Source organism: Leuresthes tenuis, unplaced genomic scaffold, assembly GCF_036924035.1.
Source record: "Leuresthes tenuis unplaced genomic scaffold, fLeuTen1.0.hap1 SCAF_24, whole genome shotgun sequence".
NCBI lineage: Eukaryota > Metazoa > Chordata > Actinopteri > Atheriniformes > Atherinopsidae > Leuresthes > Leuresthes tenuis.
In genome coordinates this window covers 8,673,527-8,696,972 of record NW_027325378.1, presented here as the reverse complement: position 1 = coordinate 8,696,972, position 23,446 = coordinate 8,673,527, and the positions used below count along the sequence as shown (strand labels likewise).

General features: G+C 41.0%; 1 protein-coding gene across 5 annotated transcripts; it reads left to right on the top strand.

The window, feature by feature from the left end:
* Positions 1–22,833, top strand: LOC140284519 (uncharacterized). Of its 5 annotated transcripts, XM_072378390.1 has the most exons (14): positions 1–271; positions 348–595; positions 4,087–4,690; positions 5,292–5,378; positions 7,147–7,299; positions 10,263–10,343; positions 11,649–11,856; positions 13,236–14,201; positions 15,945–16,279; positions 16,773–16,938; positions 18,598–18,709; positions 18,942–19,062; positions 20,160–20,463; positions 21,992–22,833. In XM_072378390.1, exons 3-14 carry the CDS (start codon positions 4,103–4,105, stop codon positions 22,144–22,146), a joined length of 3,276 nt encoding a protein of 1,091 aa, XP_072234491.1. In that variant the 5' UTR covers positions 1–271; positions 348–595; positions 4,087–4,102; the 3' UTR covers positions 22,147–22,833. The 5 variants fall into 5 exon arrangements, with proteins under 5 accessions (XP_072234491.1, XP_072234490.1, XP_072234493.1 ...); XM_072378389.1 differs by having other exon boundaries at positions 1–595; XM_072378392.1 differs by lacking the exon at positions 5,292–5,378 and having other exon boundaries at positions 2–595.
* Positions 22,834–23,446: the final 613 nt, after the last annotated feature.

Below are 23,446 nucleotides of genomic sequence, written 5' to 3'. Positions count from 1 at the left end.
GCGGTCCTCCTGAGCTCTGAGTGGTGCTGTCTCGCTTCTGTCACTGTGCTAAAATTTGTCTTCTATTGCTTCTCTCCAACAGCGGACTGACAAGGCCCCTAGCAGCCGCTCCACGGTGGCCCTGACCCGGGCTGATTCCCGGCAGGTGAGACGGTGGAGATTCACCGGAGGACGGCGGACAGCGTAACCCCTCTGGATGTCGGATTTACGGACTGCATCGGGAGGGAGGGGGCTGTTGGGGGACCAGAGCTGTGTTAAAACCCTAAACAAAGTGCGACACACAAACCCATGCATATCATAAACGGGTCTGTCTTGAATAGCAACTTTGCCTTTTTGCCTCTCTGCAGGGGCTACGGGGGTATAACCACCCTGTAGGTGAGGCTGGATAAATTATTGTCTGGGGAAGGGTGACGCGCACTTCGCAGCAACCCCTGCGCTGTCAGACGAGGAAGTGAGACTTCATACACGCCCATTTCAGCCTGCTAAAAAGCCCAGACCCGCTCATCAGATAACAGCAACAGACTTTATAAACATGCGCTCACTTTCGGATGGACAACACCGGGAATAAACCGCAGGACGACGCCGATTTCAGCAGGTAGGTGACCAAAACGCTTTACGCAGAGCGTGGACGTGCCAGATTTCCAAATGTTATTATCGTGAGACTTCTCCACTGTGCAGGCCTGTCTCCATCTTTTTTTCTTTCTTTTTTTTTGGCCCAACTGTCACCAGCGTGCAGTGATAGTGACACATTGGTATCACCGCCATCATGTGCAGCGTTAATGTGAGTCTTACACGTCCAGTTAACACGCTGCAGGGCAGATGTCAGCATCTGGAGTGGCACCTGCCTGCGTGGTGTGTTCACGTTGCAGACTCAGCTCCCGTTTAAACCACAAACCTCCTGTGATGCCATTTGTGGGCCCAAATTTACGCCGATCTCTGTAGGTAACTTCGAGCAGTCTAAACCTCCTTGTGCCAAGGGACCGCAGAGGTTGTAATCAATCCTCGGTTGATTATAACCATACAAAGCCCTTGTATGTTGATTTCAGGTTGTGGTTAAATGGTGCGGGACAAGTGAAATCATTTTTCAGGTAATTTTGAAGCAAAAATATCAAGAAGACTATCACTTTAAACTACTTGAGTTGTTTTTATTATTATTTTCTTATTCTAAACTGAGCATCTTTCAGCATTTTAGTTCTTGGTTAGACATTTTCTTGGAGCCTAAAGTCATTTAAGAAGAACATTACACTGTGTCATTATTTAATGAACTAAAATGAAGACAAAACACAATAGCAGTGTGTTAAAAACTAAGTGAACCAGTTCACTCAATCAACTGTTTCTGCCCATCAATCTGAGAATTGTTATAAGGCCATTTCCAAATTATTTGGAGTTCATCGTTCTACAACGATATCGATTATTCACAAGTGGTAAACATTCAAGACAGCCGTCAATCTTCTTAGGAGTGGATATCCCAGCAAGTTCACCCCAAGGTCAAAAACCCAAGAGCTACATCACAGACTCTACAGGCCTCAGTTAGCATGTTAAAGGTTAAAGTTCATGGCAGCACAATTAGAAAAAGACTGAACAAGGATGGCTTGTTTGGAAGGGCTGCAGGAGAAAGCCTCTTCTCTCTAAAAAGAACATGGCAGCACAGCTTAGGTTTGCAAAGCTGCATCTGAATAAACCACAAGATTTCTGGAACAATGTCTTTTGGACAGACCAGACCAAAGTGGAGATGTTTGGTCATAATGCACAACAGCACGTTTGGAGAAAACCAAACACAGCATATCAGCACAAACACCTCATACCAACTGTCAAGCACGGTGGTGGAGGGCTGATGATCTGGGCTTGTTCTGCAGCCACAGGACCTGGGCACTTTGCGGTCATTGAATCCACCATGAACTCCTCTGGATACCAAAGTATTCTAGAGTCAAATGTGAGGCCATCTGTCCCACAGCTAAAGCTTGGCTGAAACTGGCTCATCAACAGGACAATGACCCAAACACAGCAGCAAATCTACAACAGAATGTCTAAAAAAGAAAAGAATCAAGGTGTTGCAAAGGTCCAGTCAAAGTCCAGACCTCAACCTGACTGAAATGCTGTGGTGGGACCTTAAGAGAGCTGTGCATGAACCAATGCTGCAAACCTCAATTAACTGAAGCAACGCTGGAAAGAAGAGTTTGCCAAGATTCCTCTACAACCATGTGATGATAACAATGATAACATCACACAGAAAACCATTACTTCAACTTCCTGCTGCTAAAGGTGGTTATACAAATGTTTTGTCTCAGTTTTTGTTCAATCAATAATGACACGGTGTAATTTGTCATGTGTTGTTCATCTGAGGTTGTATTTACCTAATTGTAAGACCTGGTAAGGACCAGATGTTTTTTTTTTAACATGTCCTGACACATGAAACATTAAAGTTGAAAGAAGGGGAACTTTTCTTTTCTCTTGACTGTATAGGACAGCACATGCATAATAACATCACTTAAAAGTGATTTGACACAGAAACTACATGAAAGTAAAAGAGTGTTTTTGTCATATTATATGATCTTAAATGGGTAAAAATATATCTCACCTCTGTGTTCAGTTACTGAATGATGTTTTTCACTCATTTAAGCCAAATGAAGCAGCTTCTTTTGAAGAACTGGAGGTGTTGTTGTTTCACCTGAATGCACACATGGTCGGCTGAAAAGGATCTGTCCCTTCTTCTAGGACAAATTTTGTGATAGAGGGTAATGTGGTGTTCAGGAAGATTTGGGGACAATTTTAAGTAATCTTTCAAACAAGGAGAGCAAACAGACTCATATGCACTTTGTCCTGTGACGATTGGGGATATCACTGGTAGTTTGAAACATCTGAATTTGACTGCTGTATGTTTTGTTTGCTGACTTTCTGTTCCTGTTTTCTTTTCCAGAAGTCAAGAGTAATAACATCAAGTTCTCTACTTCCTTTGACTGATCAGCATTTTGCAACATAGAATGTCAGAAATAAGAGATGTCACTTCATAGCCAAAAGTCTTAAAACCAAAGACATTCAGTTTGCAACCATGCAAGACGAATAAAAGCAATAAATCGTCATATTTTATATGCTTGAACCAGAGAATATTTGGTATTTTTGTCCACAACAGACTAAAATCAATTAAATGTTAAAGCAGTAGTAGAATGATATTCTGCCTGTATAATTAGCTTATGGAGTCACTGGATGAATCACTGGATAAATTCAGTTTCTCACTGTGGTGGTTCACATTAACCGTTCCCATGGCTCTGATTCAAAACACACGGCTGAAGTTGATATTAATGAGTGTCAGTCTGTGGCTCTCACTATAACATCAGTGACATTAGATGTATTAACAACAGCTTATAAGTTACCCATTTGAGTCATTATGTCCTCAAAATTGACCTTTTGGTGAAGGCATTGATTAACATCTTTGGTCTATTAAAAGGATTTCACATGGTAGATGTGGAGTTTGAAGATCCATTTTTTATCATGCTCTTTGGGAAAAAAAACTGTGTGGTTATGAATCCAGAAAATTAGATTCTGTTTGTTTGACTTTTCTCATTAGCTGATAAATATGTCTTAAGAAAAACAGTATAAGATAATTATGTAGTTAAAATGAATTAGGATTAAATTAGAAAGATGATGCAACAGCTTGAAGAAGCACCTTTAGCAGCAGTAAGTTGAAGTAATGGTTTTCTGTGTGACGTTATCAGTCTCTCACATGGTTGTGGAGGAATTTTGACCCACTCTTCTTTCCAACGTTGCTTCAGCTCATTGAGGTTTGCAGCATTGGTTCATGCACAGCTCTCTTAAGGTCCCACCACAGCACTTCAGTCAGGTTGAGGTCTGGACTTTGACTGGACCATTGCAACACCTTGATTCTTTTCTTTTTCAGACATTCTGTTGTAGATTTGCTGCTGTGTTTGGGATCATTGTCCTGTTGATGACCCAGTTTCAGCCAAGCTTTAGCTGTGGGACAGATGGCCTCACATTGAAAGATGATGGACCTTTTCTCTTGACTGTGTGTCTATCTTGTTTTGAGACCAAACATGTAAAATAACTCTTAAATCTGTCTTTCTGTCTCAGTGAGCTTCAGCGTTGAATGATGGACAAGGAGCTGGTTCAGCAGAGCCAATCAGAACTGGCCACCAATGGAACCAGCCCTCACATCCCAACCTCAACATCTGACCCCTCAACGCCTACAACCCCCACCCCACCTCGGCTCACCCCCAACCCCATGCTCCTGGAGTCCCCTGCACCCATGTTAACACCCACCACGTCTTCCCCTCCTCCCCCTCTCACTCCTGCTCCTTCCGTCTCTGCAACCCACAGACCAAAGGCGGCGGCTGGTGCTCTGTCCCCTCACATCCTCGTCCCAGCTCCCCCTAAACTCACCACCACCGCAACCCCCGCCCTGCGTACGTACTCTCGCCCCATCCTTCCATCCCTTTTGGGCACCCCCAAAGCAACTCCAGCCACACAAACTTCCACCGCCTCTTCTCCTGTCACAGCAACCACCGCTTCTCCCCAGCTCTGCTCTAGTGCACCATCCTCTGCAACGCACAGCAACACCACAGGGTCAACCAAGACCTCCACCAGCCTGACCAATGGGAATATCAGGCTTGGGTCCACCTCCACCTCTACACCCATCACACCATTTCACACACCAGCCAGTCCACCTGGCAGACAGGTAAGTGATGAATACAAATCAGTGTTGCCTGTAATCAACTTTACATGAAGAGTTTCATATATGGGAAACACACATTATTACTGAAAGACACTTTTTGACCTGTCAGGCTACATATATGTGTTATTAAGAACTTAACCAGAGTACAGTTGTACACAAATACAACATATAACAATCCAAATGATTAAGGTTTATTAAGGTTAGTGCAATAACAATGCAGACTTTCTTTCTTTTTTAGTTCACTCTAAAGTGAACGTCCTAACCAGGCTTAAACTCTTATACAAACCACATTTCCAGAAAAGTTGGAAATTTTTCAGTTGAATCTTTTATCATTAGTTTGAACTTTTATGGTTAACAGAAACAAATCCAAAGTAATGATTTTCAGTGTTTTTACTGAACAACCTGGATAATAGAACGACACACTCAGTAAAAGTCGTTCTAGAGTCATGTTTACCAGTGTGTTCCATCAGCTTCCTTTTAATGACACTTGCAGTTTTTCAGAGGAATCTGTGTCCATTCTTACTGAATCCAAGATTTCAGCTGCTCAACAGTCCGTGGTTGTTGATGTCTGATTCTCCTCTTCATGATGCTCCATCCTTAATAGGAGACAGATGTGGACTGCAAGCAGGCCAGTCAAGCACACACACTCTGTGTGAATGAAGCCACGCTGTTGGAAGTCGTGCAGAATGAGGTCTGGTATTCATCCAACAGATTTCTGTTCTTGGCCTTTCCACTCTGAGATTTCCCCAGACTCCCTGAATCTTTTCACAACATTCTGCTCTGTAGATGCTGAAAGACCAAAGTTCTTTACAATCTTACTGAGAAATATTTGTTGAACTAATTGATGATTCTCTGATGGAGTTTGGCACAAAGTGGTGAGTCACGGCCCAACACTAAACCTTTGGTGGTTGCTCCTTTTATTACCAACCCTGACACCCTCACCTGTTACCAGGTAATCTGCCGACTGGAGAATCTTCCAGAACACCGATACTGTAGATTCTATAATCTTTTCTGTCTTTCTTTGCCTCCATAACAACTGTCTTGAATGTGTGGCTGCATTGAAATTTTAATTTGTTTAGTGAAGACATTGAAAATCATTTCTTTGGAAAAGAATTTATTCTATTCTGTGTTCATTCAACACACGAAAAGTTTAGCTTCTTTTGATTAAATATAATAAGCTTAACTAAATCATTTAAATTGCATAACATTTTTGGAATCATGGATATCCAAAACAGTTTTAAACCCTACCTAGAAAGCTCAGCCTCCCAGCTTTATTACATTAAACAAATTCACCAAGCTTAAATTCTTTTAACCATAATTAGGTGACATGCTCACAATTCAAAGTACGTACAGATTACTGCAGATCAAGAAGCCCAAAACATCTCAGAGAAAAGTTAAAAAAGCAAGATGCTGGTGGTGACGCTAAACTGAAAGACAAAAGATCACATCAGATGCTGCTCGATGCTCTGAGCCTACCAGCCAGCCACAGTTTGTTCCGTCTCAGTAAGCGTCAGTCTGACTGTTTGGGGTTACCGTTTCCTTTCCTTTTGCTTTTATCAGAGAACCCTTCACATGCTCAGTCTAACCTTTGTAGTTAGTTGACTTTGTGAATCAACATATAGCCAAACTGTGAGAAAGCTACAGCTACATACAACATACATGTGCAGGTGTTGTGGCATGCATTTAATCTGTTGTTTGTCTTTGCTGGTGGGAGTGTGGAGTCATGTACAACTATCTCTGTCTGGTCTGGGGTTCCTTTTCTTTACCATGATATCTGAAACCTAATTGGACAAGGAAGCACATCTAATAACGAGTCAAATGTTAAATATTTTCACCGTTATGCAGATCCGAGAGTCCTGCCAAACAAACAAAAGTTTAGATGATAAGGAGCAACTGAAAATTTAAACAAAGCGCTTAACAGATATCCAGTGTCAGTTTCTGTTCAGGCCCCTTTATGTCGAAGATCTGTTGCAACACCATTATAATAACAGGACTCTGAGGTCCTCTGATCCAGGTTTGTCGTTTGTTCTTCGATCCAGGCTTAGAATTAAAGAATGTGCTTTGATGTTGTTGCTCCTAAACTTTGGACCTCTCTTCCATTGGACTTAAGATCTGTGAGCAATGGGGACATTTTTAAAAAGCTTCTTAAAACACATCTATATAAACTGTCTTTCATTTAAGTGTATATATTGTATGATGTGCTTTATCTTTCTTTGATATCATATTGTGCTTTTATTGTTATTATCTTTTATTTTTTATTAAGCACTATGACATACGTTCTTGAAAAGTGCAAAATGAATGAAATATGGAAACCTTTAAACTAAGAATTCAGTAGATTTTTTTTAACATTTCTGTTGCAGCCCATGAACGTAACTCTGCTAAAACTCGACCTGCTTTCAAGCTTTTTCCTTTATTTGTCACTCTTTTCCTCTGACGTCTCCTCTCCTCTTTTGTTCCAGGTATCGCAGGCTCATCCTGTGGGCACACCTGGTCTTGTGCGAGCCAATCAGAGCCCCTCCCCTGTCAGGCAGAGGATATCCCAGCAGACCTTGCTCTTGGGGAAAGGTCTCAAAGGGTCTGGCCAAGATCAAGTGCTGCTTAGAGCTCAGATGGTAAACATACAGACACACAAACCCACATTTACATATATTTACACATTTAATCTGGTTCGCTAGAGGCAGCATATGCAACAGCGAGTGCAGCTGCAGAGGAGATGACCAGTATTAAAATGAGCCAGTTGCAAAGACTAAGGTCAGACTTTCATACTGCTTGCTGCTACTCTGGAGAAAGAGAAACTGTGAACTTGGAAAACAGATTTTAAAAGGCAGAATTTGAGCAAAAGCCAGAAAAAATTTCTTCTACATAGTACATGATACCTTGGTTGAATACATATTGCAATTATTATTGTTTGTATGTTCTGAGTATCACGATAAACCTTTTTAATTAGCTGAAATAATATAAAATGAGCTGATGGAATAACAAAAAAAGAGGAGAAACAACTGTTTACGTTTTATTCAGAAAAACATATCGAAGTTTTTAAGAAAAACCAGATGAAAAAGACAAATAAAACTCATTAATGAAAAAAAAGGATGGATTACATCATATACCATGATGGTAGCACACCTGATAAGGACATTTGATTAATTTTACACTGTCTTTGATTGGTTGCAAGATATTTATCATTTTCTTTGGAAAACTCAATATAGTAGCTATTCAAAGTGAATATAATGGAAAAAGCATCAATCTAAAACAGTGTTGGAAAAACTATGTTGGTTTGTGTTAAATCGGGACAAATTACCCTGTCATGACATGAGGTATAAACACCATCTGGAGGCAAATATGAATAATTAACTATCATGGTCTTTGGGTTTTGTTTTGTTCTGTGTTGCTTTGTTTTAATGGGATTTTAATTTGTTTTCCAATGTTCTGTATTCTGGTTTACTTTTTGTCATCAGTTTACACCCCACATCTTAGTTACCCTTCTTCCTGTTGTGTTTTTTAGTGCTTTCCCCCTTGTCTATTCTGTCGATTTACTTCTTTTTTACTTCTCTTCTTGTTTCACATCAGAGGCCTGTTCTGAGAGGCAGGATTAGTGTCTTAGCGACATAACTTCATGTTCAGCCCAGGATTTTTACAATACTACGAAGCTGGTTATGTCAGACAGCTAACCTGTGCCAGAGTGGGTTAGGCTTTGAGATAAGAGATTAAGACACATAAAAGTGCTGCTGCCCTACCAATCATTTTATCATTATTTTTATGACCCTGAAAGTCAAAAACCAACTACACTGTTTGACATTCACTCAGAAGCATCATCGTAAAGAAATGTGACTTAAAGGCTTGGAACTAACATTTTTTATTGATTAAAATAGTCTTTGACTTATAAATGATTTACTAGCCATTGCCTCTCTAAGTAAATTTTCATAAAAACATGTCTGTACTTTTAAGAGGCTTTATAACTGAAATCAAAATCACTGGATAATTAAAACCCTCTTTATTATATAATTTTAGAGACTGCAATAAACAAATGAACTTTCACATTTACAGTAATCTGACTGACTGCTTTTTATTGCTTTTCTGCCTTCCTAACAGAGTGAAATGACCCCGAAATATCTGAGTAGCACCCAAGATAAGAGCTGTTTGAACTCTCCAAATAATAGAGAAAGGAGCTCCAATGTGTCCTTAATTATCTCCTTTAGCAGAGGATACACCGGGCCATCCTATATAAGAAAAAGGAGATCGTTCTGCCCCACAATTCCTTGCGACCACATGTTTTATAGCGACGCTAGATTATTTTCATTCAGTCGCACTAACTCTAATGGTGCAATAAAAAAATAATATTCTATATAATCTCTAATATATGATATAACCTTTGTGTAAGAATGTCATTAGATTGCAACAGATGAAGTATCTATCACGATATTTGTAGAATATTTATTGAACATCGTTCTACATAGCAGTTTCAGTGCTGCAGACTCCCATTATAGTTTAGGGTCCCTTATCCACCTTTCCTTAACCCCATGATGTTTTCCATAAAAGTCAAGGAAAGGAGCTTAGAAAAAGACGATAAGAGGTCTTTTTTTTTTACTATTGGACCAGACCCACAATCATACATCATCAGATCTGGATCATTGGGCTTTAATTTTGTGGCAATTTTGTGATATTGATCAGATTAAATTACACGTTCACAATATGGGCATTATTTTTCTTTTTTGTTATCTTCTCTTCCTGCTTTGGTTGCAGATGCTATGTTTCTTTTCATCCTGCTAGAAATATATAATTGATACGTCAGGTAATTCTAGCTCTTCCTGTCTTACACAGGTTGCCTCACCGAGTTGACAGCCAGCATCGTAGAACTCTTTTGTTGGGGTTTGTTAAGTCAGATCATTGAAAGATACCTTGGATATGTGAAACCTGCTTTATAGTACAGACCCCTGGTCTTGATTTGCTGATTGCCTCTTCAGCGCCTTTCACTCGGTTTAAATAAAAGTTATTTTTATTTCTTCATCTGCTTGCCTTTGGGAGCTTTGTCTGCATTTGGGCCCTCATCTCCACCACAGCAACACTCATCATTGTGATGATTAACAGCTCAAGTTGCTACATCACACACACACATTACGGTGTTAGTCTGACTGCAACCACACTGTTGATATACATGTAAACAAGCCCATATTACCTCTGCGTGTATGTGTTCAGTTGGACCCAACCTGAGCTTGGTGTTTAGCACATGGTCCACAGTTTCCATCTTGGGCTTTGACCTGGAAGTAATAGAGAAAGCCGGTAACATCAGAGAATAAGCACAAGGGAGAGCCGCACCTCATTTGTAAATAAAACCATAAAGCATACAAGCCTACAAAATGTACAGAGCTACAACTCAGCTACAACTGTCCAAGTCATCGCTCCACATGGTGACAACTTGATGCTAGTTAAGTTGTTTGTTGATCGTCAAATGGAAAAATCTCAAAGTTGATTAAAGATTCAAAAGCACACTCCCGCTTGCACCCCTGCTTGCCTCCGTTTATCTCCTCCTTCACTTATTTTCTCCTCCACTGTCCTGTTTTTCCTGATCTCCTTGCAGCTGATTCTCACATCTGCTATGCGACCTGCACTGTCATCCTCTTCCTCCTTCGCCCCTTCCTCTAACCCCGCCTCCGCTCAGGTGAGCACCCATGCACATACACGTTTTAGCTTTTGCCGGCATGTTTTTTGCCAAACCCTGTTTTTCCTCGACATGTTCACATTACAGAGATTAATGAAGAGGCTGTACATAGTGACTTCTTGTTGGTGAAAATCCTGACCTATCAGGTACCTCGCTCACATCACTATAACTACAAACAACATTATCAGTGGAGCTGTAACACAAGGGAGAATGATACCTCTTTATTCTGCTCCATCTGCTCACCTTTTTCAGTTCAGTTAAACTGTTTATTTTCACCTGATTATCCATCATGCCAGATTAACATTACAGTGGTGTACTTTAAGCCTCAACACTCTTTTCCTAAACTTAATCAAGTAGCTTCAGTGTCTGAACAAAACCAAACAAAGAGTAAAACCTGAGGGTTGCTCGACAAAACCTCAACCTCCTGTCAGAGGTAACGTACATGACGACAGCAATACTCCAATCATCTGACACCTGATTTGTAAGAGGAGCAGGGGATTTGAATGGAGAGAAATTTATATATTATTACAGCACAAAGAACAGAAACCTGTCAGAATTAGTACGCTCTGACATTTTTAATAAGTGCGTGTAGAACTGTCCCAAAATAACGTGGAAATCATTTCAATCTCAAAGTCTAGAGATATTTGTTTCTCTAATATTTTGTGATATAAAGACTAATTCTCTAATTTGATCCAACATCAGCAGTGTAGAGGTAGAGCCCTGCAGCGTAAGGTAGCATGATGCACAGGCTGCATATATAACATATTCCCTCAGCTGAGAGGTATCCAGGTCGTTTGTGCTTTCATAAATTCTCCAAAATGACATCTTCAGAGATTTATGTCGAGGCCTGAAATTGATGCTCGTGCTCTGAAGCTAAAAGTCACCGTGTGCGAAGGTCAGAGATGTGGTTTTGCCAAAACGGCAGTTCCACTTTGGCCCTGTTTACACCTGCTACAAATGTGTCCTGGGTGATCCAGCCACAGGTAGAAGGTGCTGAATAAAGGTGTAAGTTCACTCAGAGCATATCAAGAATGCAGTAACAACCCAAAGAGCACATTAGGTCATTGTATGCTGCTCAGTTTTTTGTGTATTTTCACACAGAATTGATTAAATTCTTATCTTAGTTTTTAACAGATCTATTGTAGGAGAAAACTGACTAAAATGTGGTCGTCTGTTTCTTTTCCTTTCATATCACAGTGGTACAAATAACCGTTGTTACGTACAACTATTGCTTCGTATAACTGTTGCTACGTTGTGGGAGGGTTTTAGTGTAAAGACCTGAGCATTTTTTTTCTTCCTCTGCAGCTCCAGAGTCTCACCTTGAGGCCTCCTCCCCCTGGGGCCCTCACCATCCCCCCTTCACTTCGACTGAAGCCCCCCTCCTCAACCCCACCACCCCTCTCTCGCTCTCAGACCCCCATCTTCCCCCCCCTAAGGCTGCGACCGCAGCCCAGCAACACAGCAACAGAGGGCCCAACCACACCCAGCCGACACCTCCCGGTCCCTCCACCAAGTAGGTCCCAACTGGATGATCAATCCTGAATCCTGAGCACAACCATCACGCTGGATGGCTGTGTTCTTTTACAAAAAAAACAAGGCATTATGTGGACCAAAAGCCAAACTCAAGGTTTCAAAAATCAGTCCACAAACCAGCGGGACATGTTTTATATTCGTCCAACTCACGACCAAATGCTGCTTATAGCTAAACAAGAAAGATGGCTCAAAAGCAGAGAGAAAACTTCCACAATTAAGTCTTGAAACCATACTGGTCTGTAATAGAATTCATAATAATAATCGTATGGTATGTAATGCTGGAGAAATCTGAATAAATACCAACAGATCTGACCTTCTTCTCCAGAATTTTAAGACTTAAACACCACAAGTCCTAGTTTTGATCAGCTGAATATTTCAGGGTTTTGTGAGGCCATTTAAAGGAAAATTACCTGTTAAATAAGCATATTGTGTACAGTCAGTTTCCTCTTTAACATTACTCGCCCTTTTATTCCTATGCTACTTCAGTTCTTTGAATGAACAAAGACAGAAAACAACCTCATAAGCAAAACAAGAATGAAGCAACAACTGAGCTTCGAGAGAAAGACGAGAAGCCTTCTGCCAACACCTGGAATCAACAGGTTCTCTAAGGAGCAGCCGGCAATGCCTCGGTTGCATCAGTGCTGGTCTCAGAGCAGCACTGGGGCTTGAATCATCACAACACACACGAGCATTGCTCCAGAAAGACAACGCAGATAAACAGTCGATTAGTTGATCAACAAGAAAATTTGAACAGTTGTTTTCATTTTTTTTATTCAAGTTTTGTGATTTAGAAAACATTTATAGACAAACAACTTAACTGATAAGAATAGAAATTCAATTAAAAAATGTTTAATTGTACTTATTTATTTTTGTACCAATTAATTTTACCTAAATTTGTACCAAATATCAAAAGCTGCACTGTTTAACTGTTTCCACAACGTTGGGATCTGATGAAAAATGTGAATTAAAAACAGAATCCCATATTTTGAAAATCATTCAAACCATCCATCCATTTTCTATATCCGCTTAATCCGTCGGTCGGGTCGCGGGGGGGCTGGAGCTTATCCCAGCGGTCATCGGGCGATTCAAACCATATTTCTGATTTCAGTACAAATTTGGCATATGTGGCATAATGACACAGATGTGGATGGAAGACTTTCAATTCAGGTTTCCAGCTCACATAAACAAGCATACACAGACCTGTATGTACTGGATGTACACTAAGGGCTCATAAATTAGTTTTACACTCTCAGTTGTGGAAAATAAGTACAAATATTGACAACCCCTGGTCACAAACCTGAAACCTGATGTTTTAATTTAGTTTCTCCACTTTTTAATGTTTTACCTCTCCTCCCACAGCTCTCTACTCTCCAGTTCGAGCCGTCCCTCTGAGACCCAGGCTTCATTCTCCCAATGGTCACAGAGCGGCGTCACTTCGACAATCCTCTTCCCTTCAACCGATCGCAGCTGCTCCGTCCAGTCAGGTCTTCCCCACAAGTCAAACACCGGCTGGGCTAAAAACGACACTGGGACCAAGCCAGCCCCATCAAGATCCGTTATCTGTCCCCAACCGCTTTGAGCACTCGCCGTCTGCCGCGAGGCAGCTTCAAATCATCGCCCTCTCTTCAGGTCGGCAGCCGCAGTCGGGCATGTACACCCCCCCTGTGATTCAGTCCACACCTACGGTTGTAGAGACACCGGTGAAAGGTGAAGACGAGCTTCCTCGTCCTCTCAATCCCTCGCTGCCAAAAATCACCTCTCCGTTGCCCTCACCTCCATCTCTCCTGAGTCCAGCCTCTCCTTCGAGTCAAGCCAGCTCTCAAACACAAACTCTGACCCAAAAAGGAGAAGGAAAGGACAGTGATGAGCAGGGAGACAAAAACAAAGTGAAACCAGAAATCAGAGATGAGAGGCAGGTGGACAAAGCTGACCAAAGACAGAAGGTGAAGGAAGAGAAGCCGAGCGAGAGGGAAATCAGTCAGGAGCAGCAACCTGAGACAGAAAAACAGGAAGATCAAATGGAAGTGATGGAGGAAGGCATGAGTGACAAAGAGAGGAGAGAGAAGGGCGAGGAGAGGAAGATGGAGGAGGACATGGAGGAAGGAGAGACTCCGATGGATCAGTCTGATCTCCTTAAAGACTCAAGTGTGGAATTAAAACCCAACTTGGGTCTAATTGCAGCTCCAGCTCTGGCTCAGACACCAGCTCCAGTACCAGAGGTCTCTGTCCAGAGTCATAGGCTGCCAGAACCAAGCCGAGACCCACAGCCTGTCAGCCAGGAGGACTTCTGCGAGAACATGTCGACTCAGTCTGACAATCAGTCAGGTACCTGCGAGCACACATCTGTAGAGCCAACTGAAGGCGAACACACTCTGTTTATCACCGCACATTTTTTTATATCACCGTCCTTCCTCTCAGATAGTCAGTGATCTGAGTCTGGAAACTATCTGGCACCATTAGGGAGAACTGTGCCAAAAACTTCCCAGTTATTACGTCACTTTTAATCTTTTTTGTGCAGAAATTTGTGTCAAGGAAGACAGAGAAGGGCAGCTCCACTGCGGCACATTTGTAGTGTAGCAACCTGAGATTCAGGGTCCCCCAGTGGGCGGGCATCCTCTGCAACAGCAAGCAATTTGGATTATCATGAAATCTGGACCAAAACAACACTGCAGGAGGAAAACTAAGGCTGACTGCTGTCTCAAAAACTAGTTGTAGTAGAACAAAAGTAAAGAAACACAGAGGTTAAAATGCAGAAAGGGACTCCTGAGCTGAGATGACAGATGTTTGACTCTATTCAGAGCTATGGTGAGGGTCAACACTGATGTCAGTGATCTGTTGGTTTCAGTTCATCCCAAAGGCCTGAAACTGACAAAAGCTGTAAAGTTCATCTTCACCAAACTTAGAAAGCATTGTTTTTTAGCTTGGAACTCATTTACAAGAAGGCTTTTAGATTTAGACGATCCGATGGTGGCCGTATGTTTGAGGGCACTGAAATGCTTTGCGATTCTGAATCTAGGGGTTCAACGGTACAGGTAACCCACTGTACGGTCCGTACTTTCGGTTGAGTTTCAGTACGTGTTTTGTGCGTAAAGAGAAAAAAAAATTCTCCCAGAATTCTCTCTTTATTTTGCTTGTCAGCAAAACAGTTACTAAACACAACTTTCAAATGGTAAAATTAAAATTCTAACATCCCAAAGCTCTTCTTTGGATCTTGGCTGCCTTTTGTCAGATGATCCCACGCTGCTTCAATAATGTTGAGGTCCGGGTTCTGGGGAGGATTCATCCCTCCATCAGACCTGTTGCCACTGATTTTCAGTCCACTTCTTGTGTCATTTGGCATAGCTCAGCCTTTTCTCCCTGTTTCCCTTCCTTAAGAATGGCTTCTTGACAGCCACCCTTCCATGGAGACCATTTCTGATGAGGCTTGGGCCAACAGTAGATGGATCAACTGAAGGTCCAGATGCATCTCTCAGGTCCTGTGTCAGGCCTTTGCTGGATTTTTTCCTCTTTCTTAAGGACATCACTTTCAGTTCCTGTTCATCTGCTGTAGATAGTTCTTTAGGCCTGACACTTCTTCTTTTGTCCTCCACTTGTCCAGTTTCCTCAAATGTCACCTTGTTGATGCAAAAATACTATGTCTGTCAAACGGTGTTACTGTTGTTTTTGTTTTTACAACTAAAGAAATGGGAACAAATTATGTATCTTTGTGACAGGCTGCTAGTAACAAAGTGCCTAAATATACCATTTAAACTGCTTTGCTAAGTTGTCTGTTATGTGTAGACACAACACTGGTTCATTCGTTGAGTTAGGAGCTTTTAATTGATGATTCCTTTTGAATTGCTAATAAAAACTTGAGCAAAATTAAACCCTTTACAAACTAATTAGTACAAGTTTATATTTAATCAAGTTATCTGGATTTAATTTAACACCCCAAAGCAATACTCGATCATGTGATGAGTTACTGTTTGATCATTCAGAGTCATTTAAGTGGAGCTCTACCATACCTGCAGATAGAAACTTGTTAATGATAACAGCATATTCATCAGTTTCTCTTTTTGCTCCACCCAGCGTTGTCCAGCCTCTCCTCCCAGTCTCCACCTTCCTCGCCCTTCATCACCCCCTCAGCAGAAAATCCTCCTTCCCTCCTCCCAGCTCAGACCGCCCACACGACTGACCTCAGCCTGTCTCAGCATGAAGTGGAGAAAGTCGACAAAACACTGTGCGACTTGCAGGATGTGGCTGAAACTGAGATGGAGCCCGTCGGCCAGTCAGAGGATGAGTCTGACAGCTTCAGCCAATCACTGAGCAGCGCCTGGGAGCCAAAGGCGTGGCCTGAAGGACGACAGGTTCTGACCCACCTGGTGGAGGGATTCGTCATCCAGGAGGGGCTCCAACCATTTCCTGTAAGGACACATTTGTTTTACATCACATGAACTGAGCAAAGCCTCAGAATAATGTCATTAATTTTGATTCAAGATGATTTTAAAAGTTTAAACTCAGAACTAACAGAAACAGAGATTAATTATACTGCTTCTGTTGAGAAATTATATCTATGTATGTATCTATAAACACAGTATTTCCCCAAATGGTCCTTTTCGCAGTACAAAACCAAGATACAATGTAAATAAATCAACTTTTTGTCAAAGCTGCAGTTCACTCTGATGTGGATAAATGATTCGGTATGTTATGGCTGACAGATTGTTGCTGATTGTTGAGGCTCATCAAATTTTATTGAGAGCGAGCGAAAAGAAAAGTTTGTAAAAACACAACATATATGAAGATTTGGCTTTGACTCCATGCAGATGTGGGCTTTGTTTCTCTTGAACAGCTGTCAGTTTTTCACTGTCGCAGCAGCAGATTGCTGCAGCGTACTGACTCACCTGTGATCTCGTGCAGGTGAATCGCTCATCCCTGCTGGTTCCAGAGCAGGTGAGCAAACCACAGGAAGTGAACGGGACCAATGGAAAAGCAGCGCTGCCTGTGACGGACTCGAAAAAACAACCTGAGCTCTCGACGGATTCAGAGGAAGAAGAGGGAGGAGACGCAGATGAAACAGGGAGCAGTAAGGCTTTTATCTGCTTTTAAGGTCTTAGTATGTGAAGCTATCGTTGATGAGCACAACGTGTGTCTTTGGTATTTGTTTAAAACTGAAATCACAGGTGTTTAACTCAGCAGGACATTTTTAGGGAAGAACCCTCATACAAAGTAGCATCAGAGAAGGATCGTGTGGAAAAAAGCGTAACATTTCAAACATCTGTTTGTATTAAGGAACCATTTGAGAAACTTCAATTCTCAATCATATATGTTTTTATTCTTCTGAATCCTAAATAATAGCTACAAAGTGACAATTAAAACTTCCTGCCTTCAACACGAGGCATACATCATCAAGCCTAACGACAAAGACATCCACACATTCATAAAGAGATGCTTTAAATATTTTATCAAATTACAAAACATCACAGTTTGCTCTAAAAGCAGAATCCATGAACCCAATCCCTTAAATAGGGATTCATCTTTTCTCTGTAATAACATCTTTAAATAGACTGAAACCATAAACCAGAATGTAAAGTGTTTTTTAATAATTTATTTTGCTTTAAATACTGACTACAATTTGTAGATTTCAATTTTCGTTTGTGTTTAGTTTATGGTAAAAACTCAGCAGACCTTAAGGTTTGAGCTGATCAGGGAGTAACTGATTGATTGTTTGAGTCAGTCTCCTTTTCCTTGAGAATGTCAAGTCAGTTCAGTTCAAAGCATTTATTGCACAGCAGTACAACAGAACTATGTGATCTCTGTGGCCATACACATAAAAACAATAAAACATAGCCAACAACAATGAAGCAATTAAATAAACTAAGATAGGATATGAAAACCATAATCTATAAAAGCTCAGATTAGCTGAGCTTAATTATTTTAACAGCATATGAGTAAGTAGTGCGAGTTCTCATAGATCGTCTTCACAGGGGAGCAGTGTGAAGTGTTGGTTTCCTGGGTGAGAAGAGTTCTTGATAATGTTTGTGGCCCTACAAAGACGGCATTAATGTGGCAGGAAATTGGTATTTTATGACTTTTGTACGGTGGCCCTGTATTGCCAAAATGAACAGAGGCGAAAATGCAACACAAAACAACGATTTTGAACCTGTTAAAAAATTGATAATTTTATCTTCAAAATAGTATTTTTATTATCTCAACAGACAATAGAATAGACAGATAGCCGCTTTACTCTGTAGCATGTAGTAGTTTTAAGTCAAGCTATGGTGAAATGTCTTTTTTCATGGATTAACAATGATTCTGAAAATTGATTTCTCTATTTTTTTCCCTAAGTTTATGTATTCAATTGCTTATTTTCAACTGTTGTCCCTCAGCATTTAAAACCATAAAACAGACGCACTGCACAGTCAGTAAATATAAAAGGAGGAGACATTTGATGCAGGCAGTTAAAGCATGACAGTTTAAAGCCTGATTAAAAACGAGAGGATACAATCTGGCATGTACACAGCCACTCATTATGAGTTTGCTTTTTAAGATTACACACAAGTCATATTAAGAATATTGCAGGTTTAAATAAGTCTTATTAGGAAAGGTAACTGTGAGGGAATTATTTGTGTTTTATTATCCAGGACTGTGCAGCTAGGCTCTGTGCATCCTCAGATTATAAAGTAATAAGTTCTGCAGCTCTGATGAAGCACAGCTGACCGTGAACATGTTTGTATCCACTCAGGGTCAGGCCACAGAGACCGAGCGGTGCTGCACTGCCAGTTCTGTGGGAAGAGAGGCCACGCACACAACTTCATGCGGTCCAAACGCTTCTGCTCAACTTCCTGCGCACGCGGGTGAGACTCGATTTCATTGGCTTCAAGGTGAAAGAAAAGGGCGGAAGAGGGCAGCTGTGGTGTCATGTGACCTACAGACAGAAGTGTCGTGCGTGCAGCAGCAGCAGCGCTAGCAGGATGTGGTGTGCAGTGCCCACATAGAGGCGCACAGGTGTTACATACAGATCTGAGTGTGAATTAAAGCAGCAGAACAAATTTCAGCTCTCCCTACCTCTCCTGGTTTCTCTTTCAGGTTTAACGTCCGGCTGACAAAGCGTCTGCGAGCTCTGAGTGCAGGCAGCCGATCGGAGAGGCCTCGTCCGACCCTAAACCGGGCCGAGTCTGTCCCTGAGAAACCTCTGCTGCTGCGGCTGGTAGGGATTCTAAACTAACGTGAAACCAGCTCTGGTACCAGCTTTGGCTTAAAACTACCCATGCAATACTCTAAAGATATTCCAGTACAAGTGAAATTTCTGCTTTTTAATCCTATTTGAGTAAAAAAAAAAAGTAATGGTTACTTAAAGTCTCAAAGGTTAAAGTCTAAATTCTTCAAAACGTGGTCCATTAATGTGACAAAGTAGGTACAAAGTATTATATTAATTAACTGTAAATGCTGATGCATCAGTGTGTTCAACTACTTTTAAACATCCAGTTTAGTCCAGTGTTTCCCAAACAAGAGGTCTGACTCCCTTAAAGGGTCACAATGTACTTTTCTGTTGTTTTCTGAAAGTTTTGGACATCAGATAAAAACTATGTTAAATATCTGTGAAAACTACAACCTACTACAAAGAATAGTACACTGGCCATTACATTTTGTTTAAAAAAAACTATTTTATTTAACTGCTTTACGTTCTGGTTTCATTGAAGACATCTAAAAGAAAATATCAGTAGAATAATTTAATAAATACCTGCACTCGTCTAAATATGCAAAATAGTCCTGCTGATTGACAGGAAACAACTAAAGCTGTCAGTGGAAACAATGGAAAGAGGGATAATTCAACTAAATTTGTTGTTCCCAGTCAGCACAAACAAAATGAGAAGGTTGTAAAAGGGAAACATGCAGGTCAACCAAGGAAGACGTCACACAGCAAAAATTCTAAGCAAAATGTTTAAAAAAATGCCCAAGCAGAACAAAATTATCTGAAAAAGGAGCAAATGTTTGTGTGCAAACTGTCAGAGCCCAGTTGAAGGAAATGGGATTTCCATCCAGAAAAGACAAACATAAACCATCACCATGATTACAAAAATGATCTGGTCCATAAAAGCAGGTAAATACGATACATGACATATTACACTATGTCATTATTTATTGATCAGAAACTAGTCCTCCCTTAGTGCTTGTTTAAAGAAGTTCAAATTATTGTTTCAGTAGAGTATTGAACATTTTAGAAAGCTGGACCCTCAGGTATGAAAGTAAAGGATGACCTCACCTGTGTTTTAACCATCATCTTCACACACATGACCTCTGCAGCCTCGTGATCTCTGGAGTGCCGGGCGGCGTGAGAAGGAGGGAAAGGAGAAGGCAGCGGCAGCGGCGGAGCACAAGGAGGAGGAAGAAGACGATTTGGAGGGAGGTGGGGAGGAGGACGATGACGATGGAGGAGAGGAGGATCCTGCAGTTGCCATGGCAGCCAGGATGGAGCACCGGGCGGCACGGAGAGCGAGGAGGGCGTCTGCGCCCGCTGTCACAACGTCGACGCCCACCTCGACCTTCAAGCCCGCCCCCTCCCTGTGGAGTGTGGAGGAAGTGACGGCCTTCATACAAACTCTACCAGGTTTGTTCACTCACCCAGCTGCTCCTGGGACCTTTTTGAGTTTGCAGCCTCAGTTAAAAGTGTCAGTTTGATTTACGCTAACGCTCCGATTCCTAACCGTCAGCAGATGACAGGGGGCTGGCGTGCGGCCTCTCTGGCTCCACTCAACCAATTAAACGTTTCGCAAAATGCTGAAATTAACCACATGGTGAGCTAATGTGCGTTCTTTTAACCGCAAACTGTCAGTCTCAGTGAGATCAGTGTGAAACATCTGGAAGAGACAGAAAACATGATGAACCCCAGCGACAATCTGAAAAATATCTGTAATCAGGCATCTCACATCAGGAGCACAGATAGTACTCTTCTTAACGTGGACAAGTATTTTTTTGTGTTTAACAAGAAGATCAGATCAGGATCTCATATTTACAAATTTAGTAATGATATATTTTCTTGGTACAAGCCTTATTCCATCATTATTTGATCAATGATGATATTCTTGATAAATGGTATTGATTCTGAGGGAATGCCTTAATGTTGCAGTAGTCAACCCCCTCTTGACGCTCCATTTCTTTGTTACAACCTGTAGTATAAATGGATTTTTGGGGTAATTTGATATAAACATACAAAAAATATACATACAGTCCAATTGGGTGAAGTAAAATTTAAATAAAATTAAAAAGATATTCACTGCTGTCGAGGCAGGAACAGCTAGGAGCCAAACAAGAAAACAACGTGAAAAAAAACTGACTGACCAACAGAGAAAGTTACGACATAGGAAATAATAATGAGAATGTGGCACTGAACAAAGGAAAACCTGGAGGTTATAAACCGAGGGAGGTGATAGGAAAAACAAGGAGGAAGTGAAGCGATCAGTAACTGCAAACCAGGTGTAAAACAGGAAGTTAAAACACCAGAATACACATTAGACTCTTCAAAATACAACAGGATGCTAGGAAACTAAAGAGGAAAATAAATAAACCAAAGGATAAAAACTCAGACCATAACAAGAATATTTTCAAAAAATATATTCACAGGCTGCTCACAACTCCCCTCCCTGTCCTCATATTTATGCAAATAAATCACAGATAGAACACCTGGATCAACGTAATCAAGCCTTGCTTTGAAGGCTGCGGCTGCAACGAACTGACAGAGTCACCTCTTTCCTTCTTTAAAGATGCTCCAGTGTGTCCTGTGCTAATAAACTGAAGCTTCTTTTTTTAGTGTTTAGACAATCCAAACAGCTCTTGTCATGGCTGCTGCCCAGATAATTCTGGGTTGTTTCACTCAGCTCTTGCTGCTTGTGTTTCCTCACTTGATTTAGGTAGAAATCTATTTCTAAAAAACATACTAAAGCTAATTATAAGAAACTCTTGACACAGTTAATCATTACCAGGCTTAAATTGGACCAAAAAAAGAATGAAAACCAAAGTTGAAACAGGTAGTTTTTTCAACTAGAAATTGTGCTTCATTGCTATCAATTTTCCCATGTGACCCTGAACAGGTTAAGCTACAATTTTCAAAACTTGCTGAATGGTTTTGTGTTCCCCAGGCTGTAGCGACGTTGCCGAGGCTTTCCGGCTGCAGGAGATCGACGGCCAGGCTTTGCTGCTGCTGACCGAGGACCATCTGATGACCAGCATGAACATCAAACTGGGACCTGCTCTCAAGATCTGCGCTCACATCAACGCTTTGAAAAACCAGTGAGGGAAGGAACTAAACTGAGAGAGGCAGAAAGGAAAAGTCAGGGTTTCGTACGGAGGGAACAAAGGCAATAAAGACGTGAGGAAAACAAAAATCTTCAAAGTTAAAAGTTTGCGTGGACAAAAGCTGACACCAAGGATGACAGAACAAAGTCACAAAAATAAGGAATTAAAGTTAAATTATAATTTATGAGATTATAATTAGAGGTGTGGCCTTAGCAGATTGGAACACAGGAGGTGTGCAAAGGCTTGAAGATGCTAAAATCCAGAAGAAAAGTCGTCTGTTTTGGGCCCTCTGACTGTAGCAGGAGACTTTGGGGGGTTTTGTAACTTTGTGTATATTTTACATGCCACTGGAGAGTGTAAATTTCAAGCTATTTCACGAAGGATTTTGAACATTTAATATATGAAATTTGTCTATTTAGTTTTTTTAGAATGTGACGTGAATGACAAATCTATCCATAGCTAACATAACCAGTGTGTGTAAAAAAAAAAGAGCAAAAAACAACAATAATGAGTAGACTTTGTAAGTGATTCATTAAAGTTTAATGTTTTATATCAATATATTCTGGACAAAAACATGTCTGTGGGTTGAGAAAAAGTCACTATCAGGGTAGAGGCTGGTGTCTTTCATCGTCACATTTTTATGGTATCATGCTTGAAATTATTCAATAAATTAATAATTAATCAAGGGGATTGATTTATACTCCTGTATGAAATCAAATGGATGTGTGTTATGTTGCATGAGGATGGGAGGAACACCAGCAGAGGGCCACTCTGAGGCAGGTGAGTGATGTCTGAGGAGAAATCTGTGTTTTATAAACCAAACTGATTTAGATTCGTGTCACAAAGTTCCTTCCTGGTGCTCAGTGAGATGCAAAGCCTCTACTGCGGGCATATTCCCTCCAAATGCCTCAGACCAGACTGTATCTGCTGCTTGTCTGATAGATTCAGGCTTTTGTTTTTCTTCTCTGGGGCTGTCTCTTCTCTCAATATCTGCTTTATGTTAGGAACTCACATGTGCTCTGATTGGCTTTGGACCGAGCGCTATGTTTTTCACCACACCCCATGATAAATCTTATTCTAGGTATTTTCTTGATCAGGAGTCTCGGGGCGCACTAACGGGAGAGAGCAGAACTGCTGTCTAATTTCGACTTTTTTTAAAAGCTTTGAAATATATTTGTTTGCTCTAAAAGTAGGGAGAAATACTTTTTAGTTCTTTTTTTTTGTATATTTGAGGTGTCGCAGTTTACTTAAAATTGTTTACTTTGCAAAACGGAGAAAAACGCGTAAATTTGTTAATT